We start from the raw sequence: 15,353 nt of genomic DNA on the forward strand, positions 1-15,353 counted from the left end.
TCCCGTGCCTCTGAGACTTCAGACTCCGTTTGGAGTTTACACTTCTTCAGTCCATTAAAAATATAGTCAGAATTTTGAAAAACTCAACCATAAGAACTGAATTCACAGTGATAGGATAAGAGACTCATAGTTAAGCAATAGGTCGAGTAGAAAAAATTGTAGGGATTTACTGTATGTTTCTGGTTTGGACCACATATCATAATGCCTCATGTCATTGTTATAAGTGCTTCTTCTACCAATGCAGATTGCAATCCATGGATTGAAAAGGCTCACTTCGTGAGTTGCTCTGGTCAAAAAATTCACTCCCAGCTCGTTCACCCTTATCGTGAGGAGGCCCTTTGAGCTAAGCCAGGTTACGCTATCATGGGGCCAGGCCTTTGTAGCCTAGAAGGCCCTTCTCGAACCTGTGCCCCAGTGGCCTGACTCCCGAGACTCTCGGGTCACCACAGTAAGGGCTTTAGTAGCAGCCTATCCTTCCCAGCCTGTAAAATCCTAGGACCCAAGATCTAGAGCTGGAAGAGTCCTCACAGGGCTTGAATCCCACCTCTTCATTTCACTGAAGGGAAACTGAGGGCCAAGCCAAGGTTATACAAGGTCATACAGGGAATATGGGTCATGTTTGGGATTTGAATGTAGATCCTGAACACCAAAACCCAGTCTTGTTTCCTCGGTGCCATGTTCTGTCCTTACCATCTGTCATTACCACAATAAGACCTGTGCTGTTCTTTTATAGTCACTCTACAGCACAGTTTCTGCTCTTTATAAGTAACTCAGCCTCTAGGAGGTCCAGAAGTAAATTATTCATCTTTATTTTTATAATGAAGAAACTGGAGTAAAAGAAGTCTAAATGTATTGCCCTAGGCTGCCGAAGGCACCGGTAGCAGGGCTTGGTTTTTCATAGATTGTATTGATATCTGTTGATTTTATATCATCTAGATTTCCCTCTGCATCTATCCCTTCCCCAGCCTAGAGAGCCCCACCATGTAACAGAAATTTAAAAAGTGTGTAACAAAATCAGTGGCCACATTGAACGAGTCCAGCATCTTCTTCAGCGTTCCCCACTTGGCCTCTCTTTCCCCAACTGCCCCCAGGAGCTTCTCAGAGATCTTGTTCTTTATAGTGTCGCCACAGTCCATTTCAGTCAGTTGGTGGCTGCTGTTCTGTGTTGTCATAGTCATCATTTATATCATTTCCCTGACTGCTTATGTGGCTCTTTGCATCAGTTTATATAATTCTTCCCATTCTCCTCTGGGTTCATCATGTTTTCATTTTCTCACAATGAACATAGTCTCTTACATTCTCGTCCCACAAGTTACTTCACCATTTCCCAATTAATGGGCCTTTCTGGTTGGTGCCACAAAGAGTGATTCTGGGAATCTTTTGGTGTATGTGGGGCCTTTCTTTTTTTTTTTGCAATGACCTCCCTGGTGGTACATGCCCAGCAGCAGAATCTCTGGGATGCAGCAGAGATTGTTTTAAACTAATGGGGTTCTATATTCGATTGCTTGCTGTCTGGAGGTGGGGAGAGGTAAGGAAGAAAAAAAATGGGACTTCAAAATCTTACAAAAAGGAATGTTGCAAATTATCTTTACACATAATTAGAAAACTAAGATACTAAAAAATAAAATAAAAAAATTAATCAAAAGGGTTCTTGGCTCTAAGCCTTGTGCTCATCTGGCTGCTTGCCTGGTGAAAGTCTTCATGGACTTTTCCACATGTGAGCGTGCTGTGCACAGACATGCACACATATGTTCACACTCACCACGTTACTCATCTTCTCTGCCTTCGATTTGCTAACTTGCAACACTCAGCTACTTGACTGAAACGTTTTTAAAGCAATCGTCTGTTCTATCTAGGTAAAGGGACATATGTGCCTGGAAGTGAGCCTTGACCCTTGCTAACCACTCATATTTTCTTCTAGCTGTCCGATTCTGTGACCGGTGCCATCTGATCAAGCCTGACCGCTGCCACCACTGCTCTGTCTGTTCCATGTGAGTGATGAGAATAAGACTATTTCCTGAGTGCTAAGCTTGCCCGTTGCCACTTGCCTAGACAACAAGAAAACCGGTCTTTACGTGCGACCGTACCGGGGCATCTCCCTTGAATCAGTGATGTCCCAAGCTAATGATGCCCTCATGAAAATGATGCTTTAGAGCAGGGATTCTTAACCTTTGGTAACTATATTGCAAGGGGACTAATTTGTAATCCTATGGAGTTTTTTATATTATTTTATGCCTTTAAAATGATTTTCAGAAGGGGACCCTAGGCTTCCCAGACTGATAGTCTTAAGGAAGGTTAAGAATCTCTGCTTTTAGACAGAAAAGAGAAAAACTCCACTGGGGTGGGGAGGGAAAGGGGAGTGAGATGGGTAGAGGGTTAAGACCAAAGAGCAAATAGAATTCTAGGTGCTTGTCCTTTCAAGTCCTTGTTTGCCCAGCATGAGTTACTTTGCCCGTATTCTCTTCACCTGGGATCATCCCAGGCTGTCTGTGCCATTTGCTTGGAAAGGAGAGTTATGGCTAGTGTGAGGGTAAGGGCAGGAAGAAGGGCAGAAAAAAGGATGGAGCAGCAAGAAGACAGAGGGTACAGAAGACATAGTGAGATGGAAGGGAGAAAGCTGCCTTGGGCCTTAACTCTCTCATTGGCACTTTGAAGCCTCCAATCCCTTCAAAAGGATCTTTCCAGGCCAGTTATTTGGTGCCAGCCTGATCCCGTGGCATGAGCAGTCATGTCCTTGAAGGAGCCAAGGATGTGCTCCCAGGGATCGTAAGGGGTTTCTAACCCCTCTGTGGTCATGATATTAACAATATGTCAGTATATCAGGGAGGCCTTGGCTTTGTCAGTGTGGGAAATGTCCTCTTTAGCAGCTCCTTCCACTGACACAGATGTGTCTGTAGAGAAGTCTGAGGGGGTTGCCAATGGCACATTGAGGTGATGTACCTTGCCCACCGTCTCTCATGCAGTCATAGAGTATTAGAGGCGAAAATTGAACCAAGATTTTCCTGACTCCAACCCGGGCATTCACTCTGTTTTCTAGTCGTGATGTTCGTGAGGGAGTGTTTCCTTATTAGCATCTTCTTACTCTAGCTTATTGTTTTTTGTCTCTTGTAGGTGTGTCTTGAAAATGGACCATCATTGCCCTTGGTACGCCCTCCTGATCGACTTCTTAGTCTCAAGGCTCAATGTTGCTTACGTGTCTACCGAGTCCAAGGCAGAATAAATAGCTGTAGTTGTGCCCATGTGTTCCCAAGGCTATAGAGCAGATACATTCCTTCCTGTTCACTGCCTTTAACAAGTAGCCACGCAGTTAACACGAGTCTGATTTTCTTCCACATTTCAAATCCATTCGTAGTATCCCCAATGGATGGAATCCTCTGGCTCAGTATTGCTCGTTTCAGCTGCCCACTTCCCAATCTGGTTTGGCAGGCGTGTGGGGGGGGGGGTCAGACTGGATCATCTCACTGTGAGCTAGAACATGCCCCCCATTCCCCAGCTCTGCACAGCTGCCTAGGCCACAGTAGATTCCCAACAGCAGATTTCCTCGGCTATATATGGAACTTGCCCAGGACTGGTAGGCAGAGCATAGACTTCTGGGGCTGCAGATGGAGACAGAGATCAGGATGAAGCTTCAACTTGGTTTCTTTAGGGTAGTTCTACAGAGGTCTCTCCCACATGGCCCACAAGAGAGTGGCGGGGGAGACCCGCTTCCCTCATTTGATCCATCTCCAGAGGCCCGTGCTCTCAATGTGCTCCGACTTGCAATTCATTTGTGTTTGTTTGTTTTTTTTTTAGGGTGAACAACTGCATCGGATTTTCCAACTACAAATTCTTCCTTCAGTTCTTGGCCTACTCTGTCCTGTACTGCCTCTACATCGCCACGACCGTTTTCCAGTATTTCATCAAATATTGGGTGGTAAGTTCAGGAATCCCAAAGGGTTTGTTCCCTCATTTACTGGCACCGTCTCACTCATCCCTGTCTCAGAAAAGTTTCCATGTGCCTACCTTGCTCTATGGTTTATGAAATAAATACTTTATGTTGAGGGGAAATGGGTTTACATGGAAAGGTGGAGATTAAATAAATAGAAGCTAGGGACTGTAGCTGGGATTTCATTGGTTAATTAGAAGTTCCATGTGTGGACATTTCCTCCATCAATGTAAGCCATCACCTTTTGCTCAACTTAGAATCTTAAAGAGTGGCCTAGAGCACTGAGAGGTTATTTACACAACTTAGATGAACAGATGCAAAGTGCAGTGAGAAGAACCAGAAGATCATTGTGCGCAGGAACGGCCGCTCTGGACAGCGATCAAGTGTGAAAGACTTGGCTAGTCTGATAGAGACAACGATCCAGGATAATTCGGCAAAAAACCCATGATGAAAAAGACATTAGCCTCCAGAGATCTGATTAACAGATGTCCAGATCAGAGCAGATGTCGTTCACTTTCTTTGTTCGTTGTTTATTATTATTATTGTCGTCGTCGTGGTGCCGTAATTGATACAGAAATGTGTTTTGTGTGACTCACATGTATCCTTGATGTCATCTCACTTGCCTTCTCAATGTGCAGGAGAGGGGAAACGGGCAGGGGGAAAATTGGGAATGCCACAGATTTTTTAATGAATGTTAAAAGAGAGGACTTATCTATCCCAAGTCACATGAACAGTGTATTATCAAAGGCAGAATGGGAAGACATGTCCCTAGCCTGGAGACCAGCCCTCCGGCCACTTTCATCATGGCCTCTTTCACTAAGGCCTTCATGATCTTGCCACTGGTACAGACAGCTTTTAAGGACTTGACCTTCCAGGACCTGATATGTACATCTCTTACCAAGACCACTCCTACAAAGGAGAGAATGTGGAAAAAAGTGAAATGGAAAGGGCTGCCCGCCATCTCTCAGGCCTCCTCCCCGTTTGCTAGAGTCACCACATTCTCCCTTGGCGTGACTACGTCTGAAATCCCTAGAGCTGATGGACCTGAAGTTGAGAGCCTACATGTGCAGCCAGAACTAGGCGCGGGATTGAGAGGCCTGGCACCTTGCTCCTTCTGCCAGAAATCACTTTCTTTCTCTATAAAGTGAGGCCTGCCAAGCTTCCCCGCCTCACCATGACGTTGCAAAGATCAAAGGTGGGAATGTACGAGCTGGCACTTTCCAGCATTAGAATGCGCTTGACAAACATGATTTTGGCCCCGTTTCTCAGAGCACACCTACATCCCTTTGTGTCCTCACCTTTTACTTGAGTAAACAGGGCCGGATGGCAGTGGAATTAGAATGGGGAGGGGCAAGAGCCCCAAACGAGGAACTGGGAGAGAGGTGCACACTAATTGTGTGACCGTGAGTAAAACACTCACTTTACTGCCATGAGCCTCAGTTTCCTAATCTGTAAAATGAAGATTATTACAGTCTTCTCTGGTTATTTTATAGAAAGCTCTCTATCAACTTGAAAGTGCCAGATTACTGTGAGTTTTTGTTATTAACAGTAACGGTCATGGAGAAACAGTACTAGAAATGGCTCTGCCTCTATGACCTTCATGAGAGGGCAAGTCAGTTGCCTTCTCTAAGTCTCAGTTTCCCCATCTGTGAAATGAGGTCATTGGACTAGTTTAAGGGTTGGCAGACAACAGCTTATAGGCCAAATCCACCCCACTGCCTGCTTTAGTATGGCCAGCAAGCCAAAAAGGGTTTTTTTCCATTTTAAAATAAAGTGCCATACAAAAATAGGCAGAGAATCTGGCTTGCAGGCCATAGTTTGCTGACCAGATGGCCTTTCAGTGCCATAATCCTCCAAGTTTACATTTACATCTCACTTTAGGGCTCACAGAGTACTTTCCTTGCCATGACCCTGTGAGGTAGGCAGTACAAATATTTTCACCCCCATTTTACAGAGAGGGAAATCAAGGCTTGGAGAAGGGCACAATCACCATAGCCCAGGAAGTTGTTGAGCCAAGCAGCTCTGTGGAGCCCATCCCATGCTATGGAAACTCTGAAGAAACGCCTCCGTCTGGATTCCCGGGACAACAGTGTCGTCAGCTCCTTATCCGGCAGCTGCTCCCAGAGCCCAGAAGTGCAGCCAGGGCTGCCAGGTAGTAAATACTCTTTGGAGATTTTTCTTTTCAGGGCCAAGAGTCTTCATTTCTGACGAGGATCTCAATTCCCTGCTCCTGTAGGAAGGGTTGAATGAATCAGCCTGTGGACAGACTGTGACTCTGAATCGGGCAGAGAACAAAGGAACAAGGGCTTCCATTACTGATGATACTTACATTATTTATTAGAAAGTTGGTGAGAGGGCCAGTACTCTACTCTCCTCCAAGTCTGGTGTTCCTGAGGCAAACTTTATACCTCGGCTCCTGAATCGTCAAAGATCCAACTGGTCCCAAGGGCTCATGAAGCAGGTCGAGAAATTGTGGCTTCTCTGGGGGGATGAGAAATCCAAGTTAAAGGGAAGTTTTGTTGTGGAAATCCCCCCCATTCCTTGCTAATGGGCTCTGCTATCGCCATCCCTCTGTGCTGGGCATCTTGGAGGGGAAGCTGCAGCTCCCTTTTGGGCCCTTCCCCCAGCCCTCAGTTCTTTATCTGGCACTCCATCTTCTGTTAAATGACTGGCATTCAGGCCACATGCCATGTTCCTCCTTCAGGGAAAATGGGGGAAACAAAAACAAAAAACCCTAACTCCTCTAGTCAGCAAGGAACAAGCTGGATTTTACAGTCTGCTTTCCTGACCTTACTTCATCTGCTGAGCAGTAGAGATCCTGGTGAAGGCCCAGCCTTCTCTCTGTAACTCCTTCAGCACGCTCTCCCCAGCAGATACCCCACTCAAACATTGCCTCCGCAGCTGACCTGTGCCGTCCCCACCTTGAGTGGTGAGCTTTGAAATAGCTCTTTAGAATGGAGCTAGGTCCGGTGGGGCTGCCAAAGCTTACTTGGAGAACCTGATCCTGGCTCCAACTTGAAGGTCTTTGAAAGCTTACGAAAATGTGGCTTGTCTCTAGGACCCCTGGCCATCCTGAACTCTTTTTTTTTTTTGGGGGGGGAGGTTTCTAAGCCTACCTTTAATCTGGCTCAGCTTAGAAACCTTTGGTTTAGCAGGCCTCCAAGGCCTTGCTTCAAATTTCAAATTCACGTGCTCCTCCCAGGGGTAGGGCAGACTTCTTTAAAAGGCCAGTCCTAACCCTTGTGCCAAAGACTAGCAACCCTTCTAGATAGATAGCATCACATCCCTTATCTCTCCATTCACTGCAGCACCATATGGGGATCAGGGGCTGGATTTGAAGTCAGACATCAAAGAGTGTGCCCTCCCACTTAGTACCTGGGTGGGGCTCGAGCAAATCCTGCACTTGCCCTCTCTGTAAAATGAGGCGGTTTAACAAGCAGAACTGTGGGATTCCCTCCAGCTCCAAATGCACCTGAAATGAGAAGCTTCGGGTCGCCCAGACAAGCAGAAGGGAACCCAGCCGGAAGGCACTTTGCATGGAGGCCACTGAATCTAATGACCATTTTAAAGTTCCTAAAAACCACTTTTATTTCAATACTTAACAACTGCTGAAAGATTTCTCATCTACAGCAAAGCCTCTCAGAACTTAACCAGGCCGCTCTTAAGATGAAGACCGCGGCATCTGGTGCCGGCTTGCACTTGAAGTCTTGCCGGCTTGGCGGAACCCATCCGAACCTGACTTCTCCTCATGAGCTTTCAAACTTCCCCTGACGTTGGAGGAGGACTTGAGTGAAAGACAAAAAAAGGGGGCTGCCTTCTCAATGTTCCATACATAGGAGTACATTATTAAGTCAAATGTAATTCTCTAGACACTAATGCCTACAGTTTGCAAGAACGTGCAAACCTTATGCAGGAGGTGATTGGGGATGACAAGGCAGAGGTGAGGAGGGATGGCGTTCCTAGACTAAGAGGAATGTCAGTGGGGCCTACACACACACCAAGGCTGGGAATGGACAACCCACTCTGGGGTGGGGCACAGAGTGCAGGAGGGGCAAGGATGTAAAATCCAGAATGTGTTTTGCTTGAACATTTGTCCCAAGGGTTTGGTCTTCTTTTTTCAATGGTAAAAGATAGAAGGAAAAGAAAATACATGTTTATTCATTGAAAAATAGGGAAAAAAAAATAAGTTGGGGCCAAATTATACAAGACTTTTTGCAATACATGGTCAGGTTTGCACTTTAGGAATATATGGTATTAGGAACAGCCACAAAGATGAACTGAAGAAGACAAAGGCTTCAGGTAAGGAGATCAATGGAAAGGATCTTGTGACAAATAGTCAAGGCAAGGGGGCCTTCAACTAGAACTTCAGAGTTCTATTGGAGCACACCCAGTAGGCAGGAAGTGAGGAGAGACTGAAGGTCAGCAAGAAGACTGGGGTTAGAAGAGGTGACAGTCATTGAACCCACAGGGAAGGGAGGGAGAGAAAGAGTAGAGAGAAAGACAGCATGTGGAGGACAGAAAGAAGAGAGGAAGAAAAGAAAAGAGAAGAGATAGAAGAAAAATGGAGGAAAAAGAGACAGGGAATTGGAGGAAGAGAAAGGGAGGAGATAAAACAGAGTGGGGAGAGAGTGGGAAGGAAAAGAGGAGAGTAAAATAGATGGGAGAGAGCAGAGTAAGAAGGGAAAAGAGAGTAGAGAGACAGAGAGGAAAGAAGAAAGGGGAGAGAGAAGAAAAAGACCACAGTGAAGAAGGGGGGGGAGAGGAAAAAGAAAAAAGACAGGAGATAAAGACAAAGTATGTGGAGGTAGACAGGGGAGGAAGATATGCACAAGAGATAGAAGGGGAGAAAAGAGATAAGAAAGAGAGTAAAAAGAAAACAGATTAGAGAGAAAGAAGAGAAAAGGGGGAGCAAGATGATGGGAGAGAGGAAAAAAAGGTGAAAAAGAGATAAAGGGGGTACAAAAGAGAGGAAATAGGCAAGAAATAACAGAAGAATGAAATAGATGGGGGGAGAAAGAGGAAAGAGAGGAGAAGAGGGGACAAAAGTAAAAGAGTGGAGAGACAGAAGGAGGAAAGAGGTAGTAAAATAGACAGGACAGAGAGAGAAGAAGGGGGAAAATAGGTGAGAAACATGTGCAGAAGATAAATGACAAGGGGAGAGAAAAGGAGTGAAATGGAAAAGATAGGAGACAGGCAAGACGAGAGAAACCGTGGAGAAGAAAGATGGGAGAGAAGAGATAAAGGGGAGAGAAGATAGAGGAAAGACTAGTGACTAAAGAAGTGCAAGAAGTGAAAGAGGAGAGGGGGTACATAGAAGGCAAAGTGGGAAGAAAAAGAGATGGGGCAGAAGGAGGAGAAAATGAGGAAACATGGTGGAAAAGAGAAATGGGAGACAGAGAGGAAGGAGAACAGAAGAGAGGGAAAAGGGGGTAGGGGTATGAAAGAGAGGAAAGACAAAAAAGATAAGTAGAGATTGAGGGAAGGGGGAGAAAAACAGGAGGAAAAAAGATAGAATGGGGAGAGAAGAAACGGGACAGAAAGGGGAGAAAATGAGGAAAGAGGGTAGAGAAGAGAAATGAGAGATAGAGAAGAGGGAGAGAAAGGAGAACAGAAGAGGGAAAAGGGGGTAAATGGGTATGAAAGAGAAGAAAGACAAGAGATAGAAAATATAGGAAAAACGAGATGAGAGAAGTGGAGTTAGAGGAGGGACATAGGCAAAATGGGAAGAGGAAGTGGAACAGAAGAGAGGGAAAGGGGGTAACAGGTATGAAAGAGGAAAGACAAAAGAGAGAAGCAGAGATGGAGGGAGGGGGAGAAAGGCAGGAGAGAAAAGAGACAGAAGGGGAGAGGAAATATAGGAAAGACTGGTGGTGCCTAACGAAGAGCAAGAAGTACAACAGAAGGGGGACAGATGGGAAATACAAGGTAAAGTGGGGAGGGAGAGAGGGGAAAAAAGGGTAGGAGATCATGTGAGGAAAGACAAGAGAGAAAATACAGGAAAAATGAGAAGAGAGAAGTGGTGATGGAGGGGAGAGAAGATATTAGAAAAACTAGTGACTAAAGAAGGGAAAGAGGAGGGGAGACATAAAAGGCAAAGTGTGGAGAGAAAGACATGGGACAGAAAGAGGCAAAAAAGGCGTATGGGGTATAAAAGAGAGGAAAGACAAAAGAGAAGCAGAGATAGAGGGAGGGGGAGAAAAACAGGAGAGGAAAGAGACGGGAGAGAGGAGATATAGTCACCAGTCGGTGACTAACAAAGAGCAACAAGTGCAACAGAAGGGGGACAGAGAATGAGAAAGAAGGCAAAATGGGGAGACAAAGGGGAGATAGGATGGAGGAGAGGAAGGAAAACAAAAGAGAGGGAAAGAGGGTAGGAGGTGTGAAAGAGGAAAGACGAAAGAGAGAAGTAGAGGGAGGGGGAGAAACACAGGAAAGAAAAGAGAAGCAGGAGAGAAGAGATAGGAAAGAGTGGTGAGTAAAGAGGAAGAAATGCAACAGACAGGATGACAGAGGGGAGATAGAAGGAAGAGAAACTGAAGACAGGAGGGAGAGGAAGGAGGTGGGGGTATGAAAGAGAGAAACATCAAGGGATAGAAAATATAGGAAAAATGAGAATAGAGAAGTGGAGATGGAGGGGGGAGAGAAGATATTAGAAAAATTAGGACTAAAGAAGACCAAGAAGGGAAAGAGGAGGGGGATATAGAAGGCAAAGTGGGAAAGAGAGATGGGACACAAAGGGGAGAAAATGAGGAGAGAAGAGGAGGGAGAGGAAGAAACCAGAAGAGAAGGAAAAAGGGATAGCAGGTATGAAAGAGAGGAAAGACAAAAAAGAGAAGAAGAGATAGAGGGAAGAGGGAGAATAACAGGAGAGAAAAGAGAAGCAGAAGAGAAGATATAGGAAAGACTGGTGACTAACCAGCAAGAGCAAGAAGGGGGACAAAGAGGGGAGATAGAAGGTAAAGTGGGCAGAGAAAGGGGAGACAGAGGGAAGTGGGGGGTATAAAACAGCAAAGATGAGATAGAAAATATAAGAAGGTAGAGGAGGGAGAAGATATTAAAAAAAAAAACTAGTGACTAAAGAGAAAGGAGGGGGGACGTAGAAGGTAAAGTGGGGAGGGAAAGAGGTCAGACAGAAAGGGGAGAAGAAGGGGAACAGAAGAGAAGGAAAAGGGGTAAGGGTTAAAAAAAGAGGAAAGGCAAAAGAAAAGTAAAGCTAGAGGAAGGAGGAGAAATAAAAGAGGAGTGAAGGAGATGGGAGAAAATGAGGAGAGAGGATAGAGAAGAAAAATGGGACAGAGGAGGGAGAGGAAGAAAACAGAAGAGAGGGAAAACGGGATAACGGGAATGGAAGAAGGGGGGAGAAAGGCAGGAAAGAAAATAGAACAGGGTGAGAAGGGGAACAGAAGAGAAGGAAAACAGGTAGGGGCTATGAAAGAGAGGAAAGGATAGAAAATATAGGAAAACTGAGAAGAGAGTAGAGATTGAGGGGGGAAAGAAAAGCAGGAGGGAAAAAAAGAGGCAGGGGAGAAGTGTATATAGAGGGGGGACATAGGCAAAGTGGGGAGAGAAAGAGGTGGGACAAAAAGGAGAGGGGGGGAAAAGGGTAGGGGGAATGAAAGTGAGGAAAGACAAGAGATAGAAAATACAGGAAAAACGAGAAGATAGTGGAGATAGAGGGGGGAGAGAAGATAGAAGAAAAACTAGTGTAAGAAAAGCAAAAGTGACAGAAAGAAAAATGTGGAGAGAAAGATGGGACAAAAAAGAGGATATGGGAGTAGGGGATACAAAAGAGAGAAGTAGAGATGGAGGGAGGTGTGAGAAAGACAGGCAGCAGAGAAAAGAGATAGAAGGGGAAAGGAGATATAGGAAAGACTGGTGACTAAAAAAGAGGAAGAACGGAAAGAGGAGGGGGTCCATGGAAGGGCATAGTGGGAAGAAAAAGAGATGGAAGAAGAACAGGAACAGAAGGGAGGGGAAAGGGGTAGCGGGTATGAAAGAGAGGAAAGACAACAGAGAGAGAAGTAGAGATGGAGGGGGGAGAAACGTGGGAGAGAAGATACAGGAAAGACTAGTGACTAAAGAAGAGGAAGAAGGGAAAGAGGAGGGGACATAGAAGGAAAAATGTGGAGAGAAAGAGATGGGACAGAAAGGGGAGAGGCAAAAAGGGATAGGGGTACGAATGAGAAGAAAGACAAAAGAGAAGCAGAGACAGAAGGGAAGAGAAGATGTAGGAAAGACTGGTGGCTAACGAAGAGCAAGAAGTGCAACAGGGGAGAGAACTGGGAGACAGGATGGAGAGAAAAAACAAGAGATAGAAAATGTAGGAAGGTAGAGGGGGGAGAGAAGATATAGGAAAGACTAGTGACTAGTGAAAGATAGGGGAGAAAAGATATAGGAAAGACTAGTGACTAGGGGGGAGGAGGAAAGAAAAAGAAGGGAAATAGAAAGAAAGGGGAGAGGAGTGAAGGGACAGAGAAAAATTTTTAAGAAAGGAAAAAGAGAGAGAGGACATATAAGGCATAGGAAAGAGGAAAGGGAGAGGAGATTGAGGGAAGGGGGGATAAAAGAAAGAGATAGGAAAGAGAGGGGGTGAAAGATGAGAAGGGAGGGAGAAAAGAGAGAGACTTCACTTTTTTTGATCCAATTTTTCTTGTGCAACGAGATAATTGTACAAATATTGAATTTAACATGTATAACCAATATTGGATTGCTTGCCATCCAGGGGTGGGGGAAAGGATGGGAAAATCTGAAACGCCAGGCTGTGCAAGGCTCAATGTTGAAAAATTATCTGTGCACATGGCTTGAAAATAGAAAGCTTTCAAAATTAAAGGGGAAGAGTGAGATGGGGGAAAGAAGAGAGGGAAGAAATACAGAGAGAAAGGAGGTGATGAGAGTAGAGAGACAGGAGAGAAGAAAAAGAGACAAGAGATAGAAGGGGGGAGAGTAAAGGAGTAGTAAAAGAGATAGGAGAGAGAGTATGTGGAGGTTGAGAGGAGTGAAAGAGAAGGGACAAAGATGGGGGAGAGGAGTCATGAGGGAACAGAGAGGAGAAAAAAAAGAAAGGAAGGAGTGAAATAGACAGGAAAGACAGAAAGAATGGGGGAAAGAAAGGAAAGAGAAAGAAGGAAGAGGGGATTAAAGAGAGGACAGGGGGATAAGAGAGAAAAGAGGAATAAAATAGAGGACATGGGAGAAGGGAAAGATGTCTTCTGACAGAATGGAAGGAGAAAGAAAGAAAAGAGGAAAGATGGGAGAGAGAGAAATAAACAAGGGGAAGGGGGAATAGAAGACAGAAAGATGTGAAAGACAGACAGGAAAGCAGAGGAAGGGGGAGATAGGGGAGATAAGATGTAGAAAAGTCTAGTGACATAGAGAAGATAGGAGAATGGGAAGGAGATAGAAGACAGGGATGAGAAATAAAAGGGATAGAAGAGAGAGGAAAAAGTGAGACATTTACTTTCTATTTTTGATCCAATTTTGCTTGCACAGCAAGAGGACTGTACAAACATGTTCACATATATTGGATTGCTTACCATCCAGGAGAGGGAGTCGGGGAGGGGGGGGCAAGCACAAAGCTTTGCAAGGGTCAGTGCTGAAAAACTATCCATGTATATGTTCTAAAAATAAAAAGCTTTAAAAATTAAAATAAGGAGAAAGGGAAGGAGGTAGAAGACTGGGAAGAGAAGAGTAAGACAAGAAAGAAGGGGGAAGATAGAATAGGGAGAACAGAGAAAAAAAGACAGGAGCAAGGGGGAGAGGAATGAAACAGGAGAGAAAAAAGGGGGGAAAAGAGGAGAGAGTGTGGGAGGGGAGAGAGAAGAAATAGAAAACAGAAACGATAAGGGAGGAAAGAGGGAGAGTGCTAGCTTCCTATCCATTTTGCACAAATAATACAAACAGAAATAACGGATAACAAAATTCAAATCATCGCTTATGTCAAGATAGAAACCAAGGTGTATGTGATTTGCTTAAACAGAATCCCTAATGACTGGGACTCCTAGGTCACAGGGTCTCTTCTAGCATTCAAAGTCTGTGAGTTGGCGATCTGCAGAAGAATCTGGGGGGAGAGTGATAGCAGGAGCAAGTCCTGAGAAGAGCGAGGCTTAGGCTCAGCTGTTTCATCTTTTTCTTCTCCCTCTTGTGTTTTGCTCACAGGGTGATCTTCCGAATACGCGCTCCAAGTTCCACGTCCTCTTCCTCCTCTTTGTGGCTTGTATGTTTTTCGTCAGCCTGATGATTCTCTTTGGATACCATTGCTGGCTTCTGAGCAGAAACAAAACAACCTTGGGTAAGTGTGGCTGCTGGCGGAATGACCGCCCCAGTGAGAGTATGCTAGTGGTGCACCTGACTTTCCGAGGAACTCAAGAAAAACTCTCTATAACACTATCTTTCTCTCTTCTAAAACTTTCCATGTCTCTAACACGCTCTTTCTCTCTCTCACTAATACTCAACATCTGTCTCTCTATAATAGGCTCTATCTTTCTAACTCTCTCTATATCTCTTCCTAACACTCTTGCCGTGTCATCGCTCAGCTTTGCCGCTCAGGCAGACTGAGGACAGCTTTAGTGAGGGAAATCCACGAGAGAAAACCTGCTCACAAATGGTCCTGACTTGAAAGATTGCTGTTTATAGCTCTAATAGGGTCACGGCCCCCAGATTTACTGTCTAAAAGCCAACTGATGGTGGCAAGAATAGAGAAGTGCAACAAGACTTGATAAAGACAAAGATGAATGGACAAGAGGAGACATATAGGAGATAGCTAAAGAAACAGAAAGATGAAAGGACAGGATAGAGAGACATATGAAAAGATGAAACAGAAAGACAGTGTTTGAGAGAGAGAGATGGAGAGTTTTAAAGAGATGGAGACTTAGGGAGATAGAGAGGGAGACTGTTAGAGAGAAGATAGTGTTAGAGATAAGATAGAGAGTTGGAGAGTGTTAGAGAGAGAGAAATGGAGTGTTCAAGAGAAGATAGTATTATAGAAAGAGAGATGTTGAGTATTAGTGAGAGAGAGAGGGTTAGGGAGAGACGGAGTGTGTTACAGTGTTGGAAGAGAGAGGGATAGTGTTACAAAGAAAATAGAGAGTGTTAGAGTGAGGGACATATAGAGACTGCATTTCTCGATCTCTATATTTCTGTCTTTCTCTTTCATCAGTTCATGTCTCTCTGTCCTGTCCTTTTATCTCTCTGTCTCCTTAGCTATCTCCTGTACATCTCCTCTTGTCCATGCATCTCTCTCTTTATCACGTCTCTCATCTTTCAAGTCAGGCTGCACTTCTCTATCTCTTTATTTTTGTCTTTCTCTTTCATCTATTAATTTGTCTCTCCCTTTGTTGTCCTTTTATCTCTCTGCGTCCTTAGCTATCTCGTGTACGTCTCCTCTTGTCCATGCATGTCTCTCTTTATCACCTCTCTCATCTTTCAAGTC

At 44.8% G+C, this 15,353-nt stretch overlaps 1 protein-coding gene across 8 annotated transcripts in view; it reads left to right on the plus strand.

Moving 5' to 3' along the window:
* Positions 1-15,353, plus strand: part of ZDHHC15 (zDHHC palmitoyltransferase 15) — a 92,324-nt gene that overhangs the window by 31,024 nt on the left and 45,947 nt on the right. For all 8 annotated transcript variants that reach the window (XR_012483933.1, XM_074277266.1, XM_074277264.1 and 5 more), the window contains exons 5-8: positions 1,922-1,991; positions 3,112-3,144; positions 3,793-3,913; positions 14,081-14,213. Coding sequence is in view for 7 of the 8 variants with exons in the window: in XM_074277266.1 (XP_074133367.1) it covers positions 1,922-1,991; positions 3,112-3,144; positions 3,793-3,913; positions 14,081-14,213 (357 nt within the window). In the remaining variant the exon portion in view is untranslated. The remainder of the gene's footprint in view (positions 1-1,921; positions 1,992-3,111; positions 3,145-3,792; positions 3,914-14,080; positions 14,214-15,353) is intronic.

Source organism: Sminthopsis crassicaudata, chromosome X (assembly GCF_048593235.1).
Source record: "Sminthopsis crassicaudata isolate SCR6 chromosome X, ASM4859323v1, whole genome shotgun sequence".
In the NCBI taxonomy this organism is placed as follows: domain Eukaryota; kingdom Metazoa; phylum Chordata; class Mammalia; order Dasyuromorphia; family Dasyuridae; genus Sminthopsis; species Sminthopsis crassicaudata.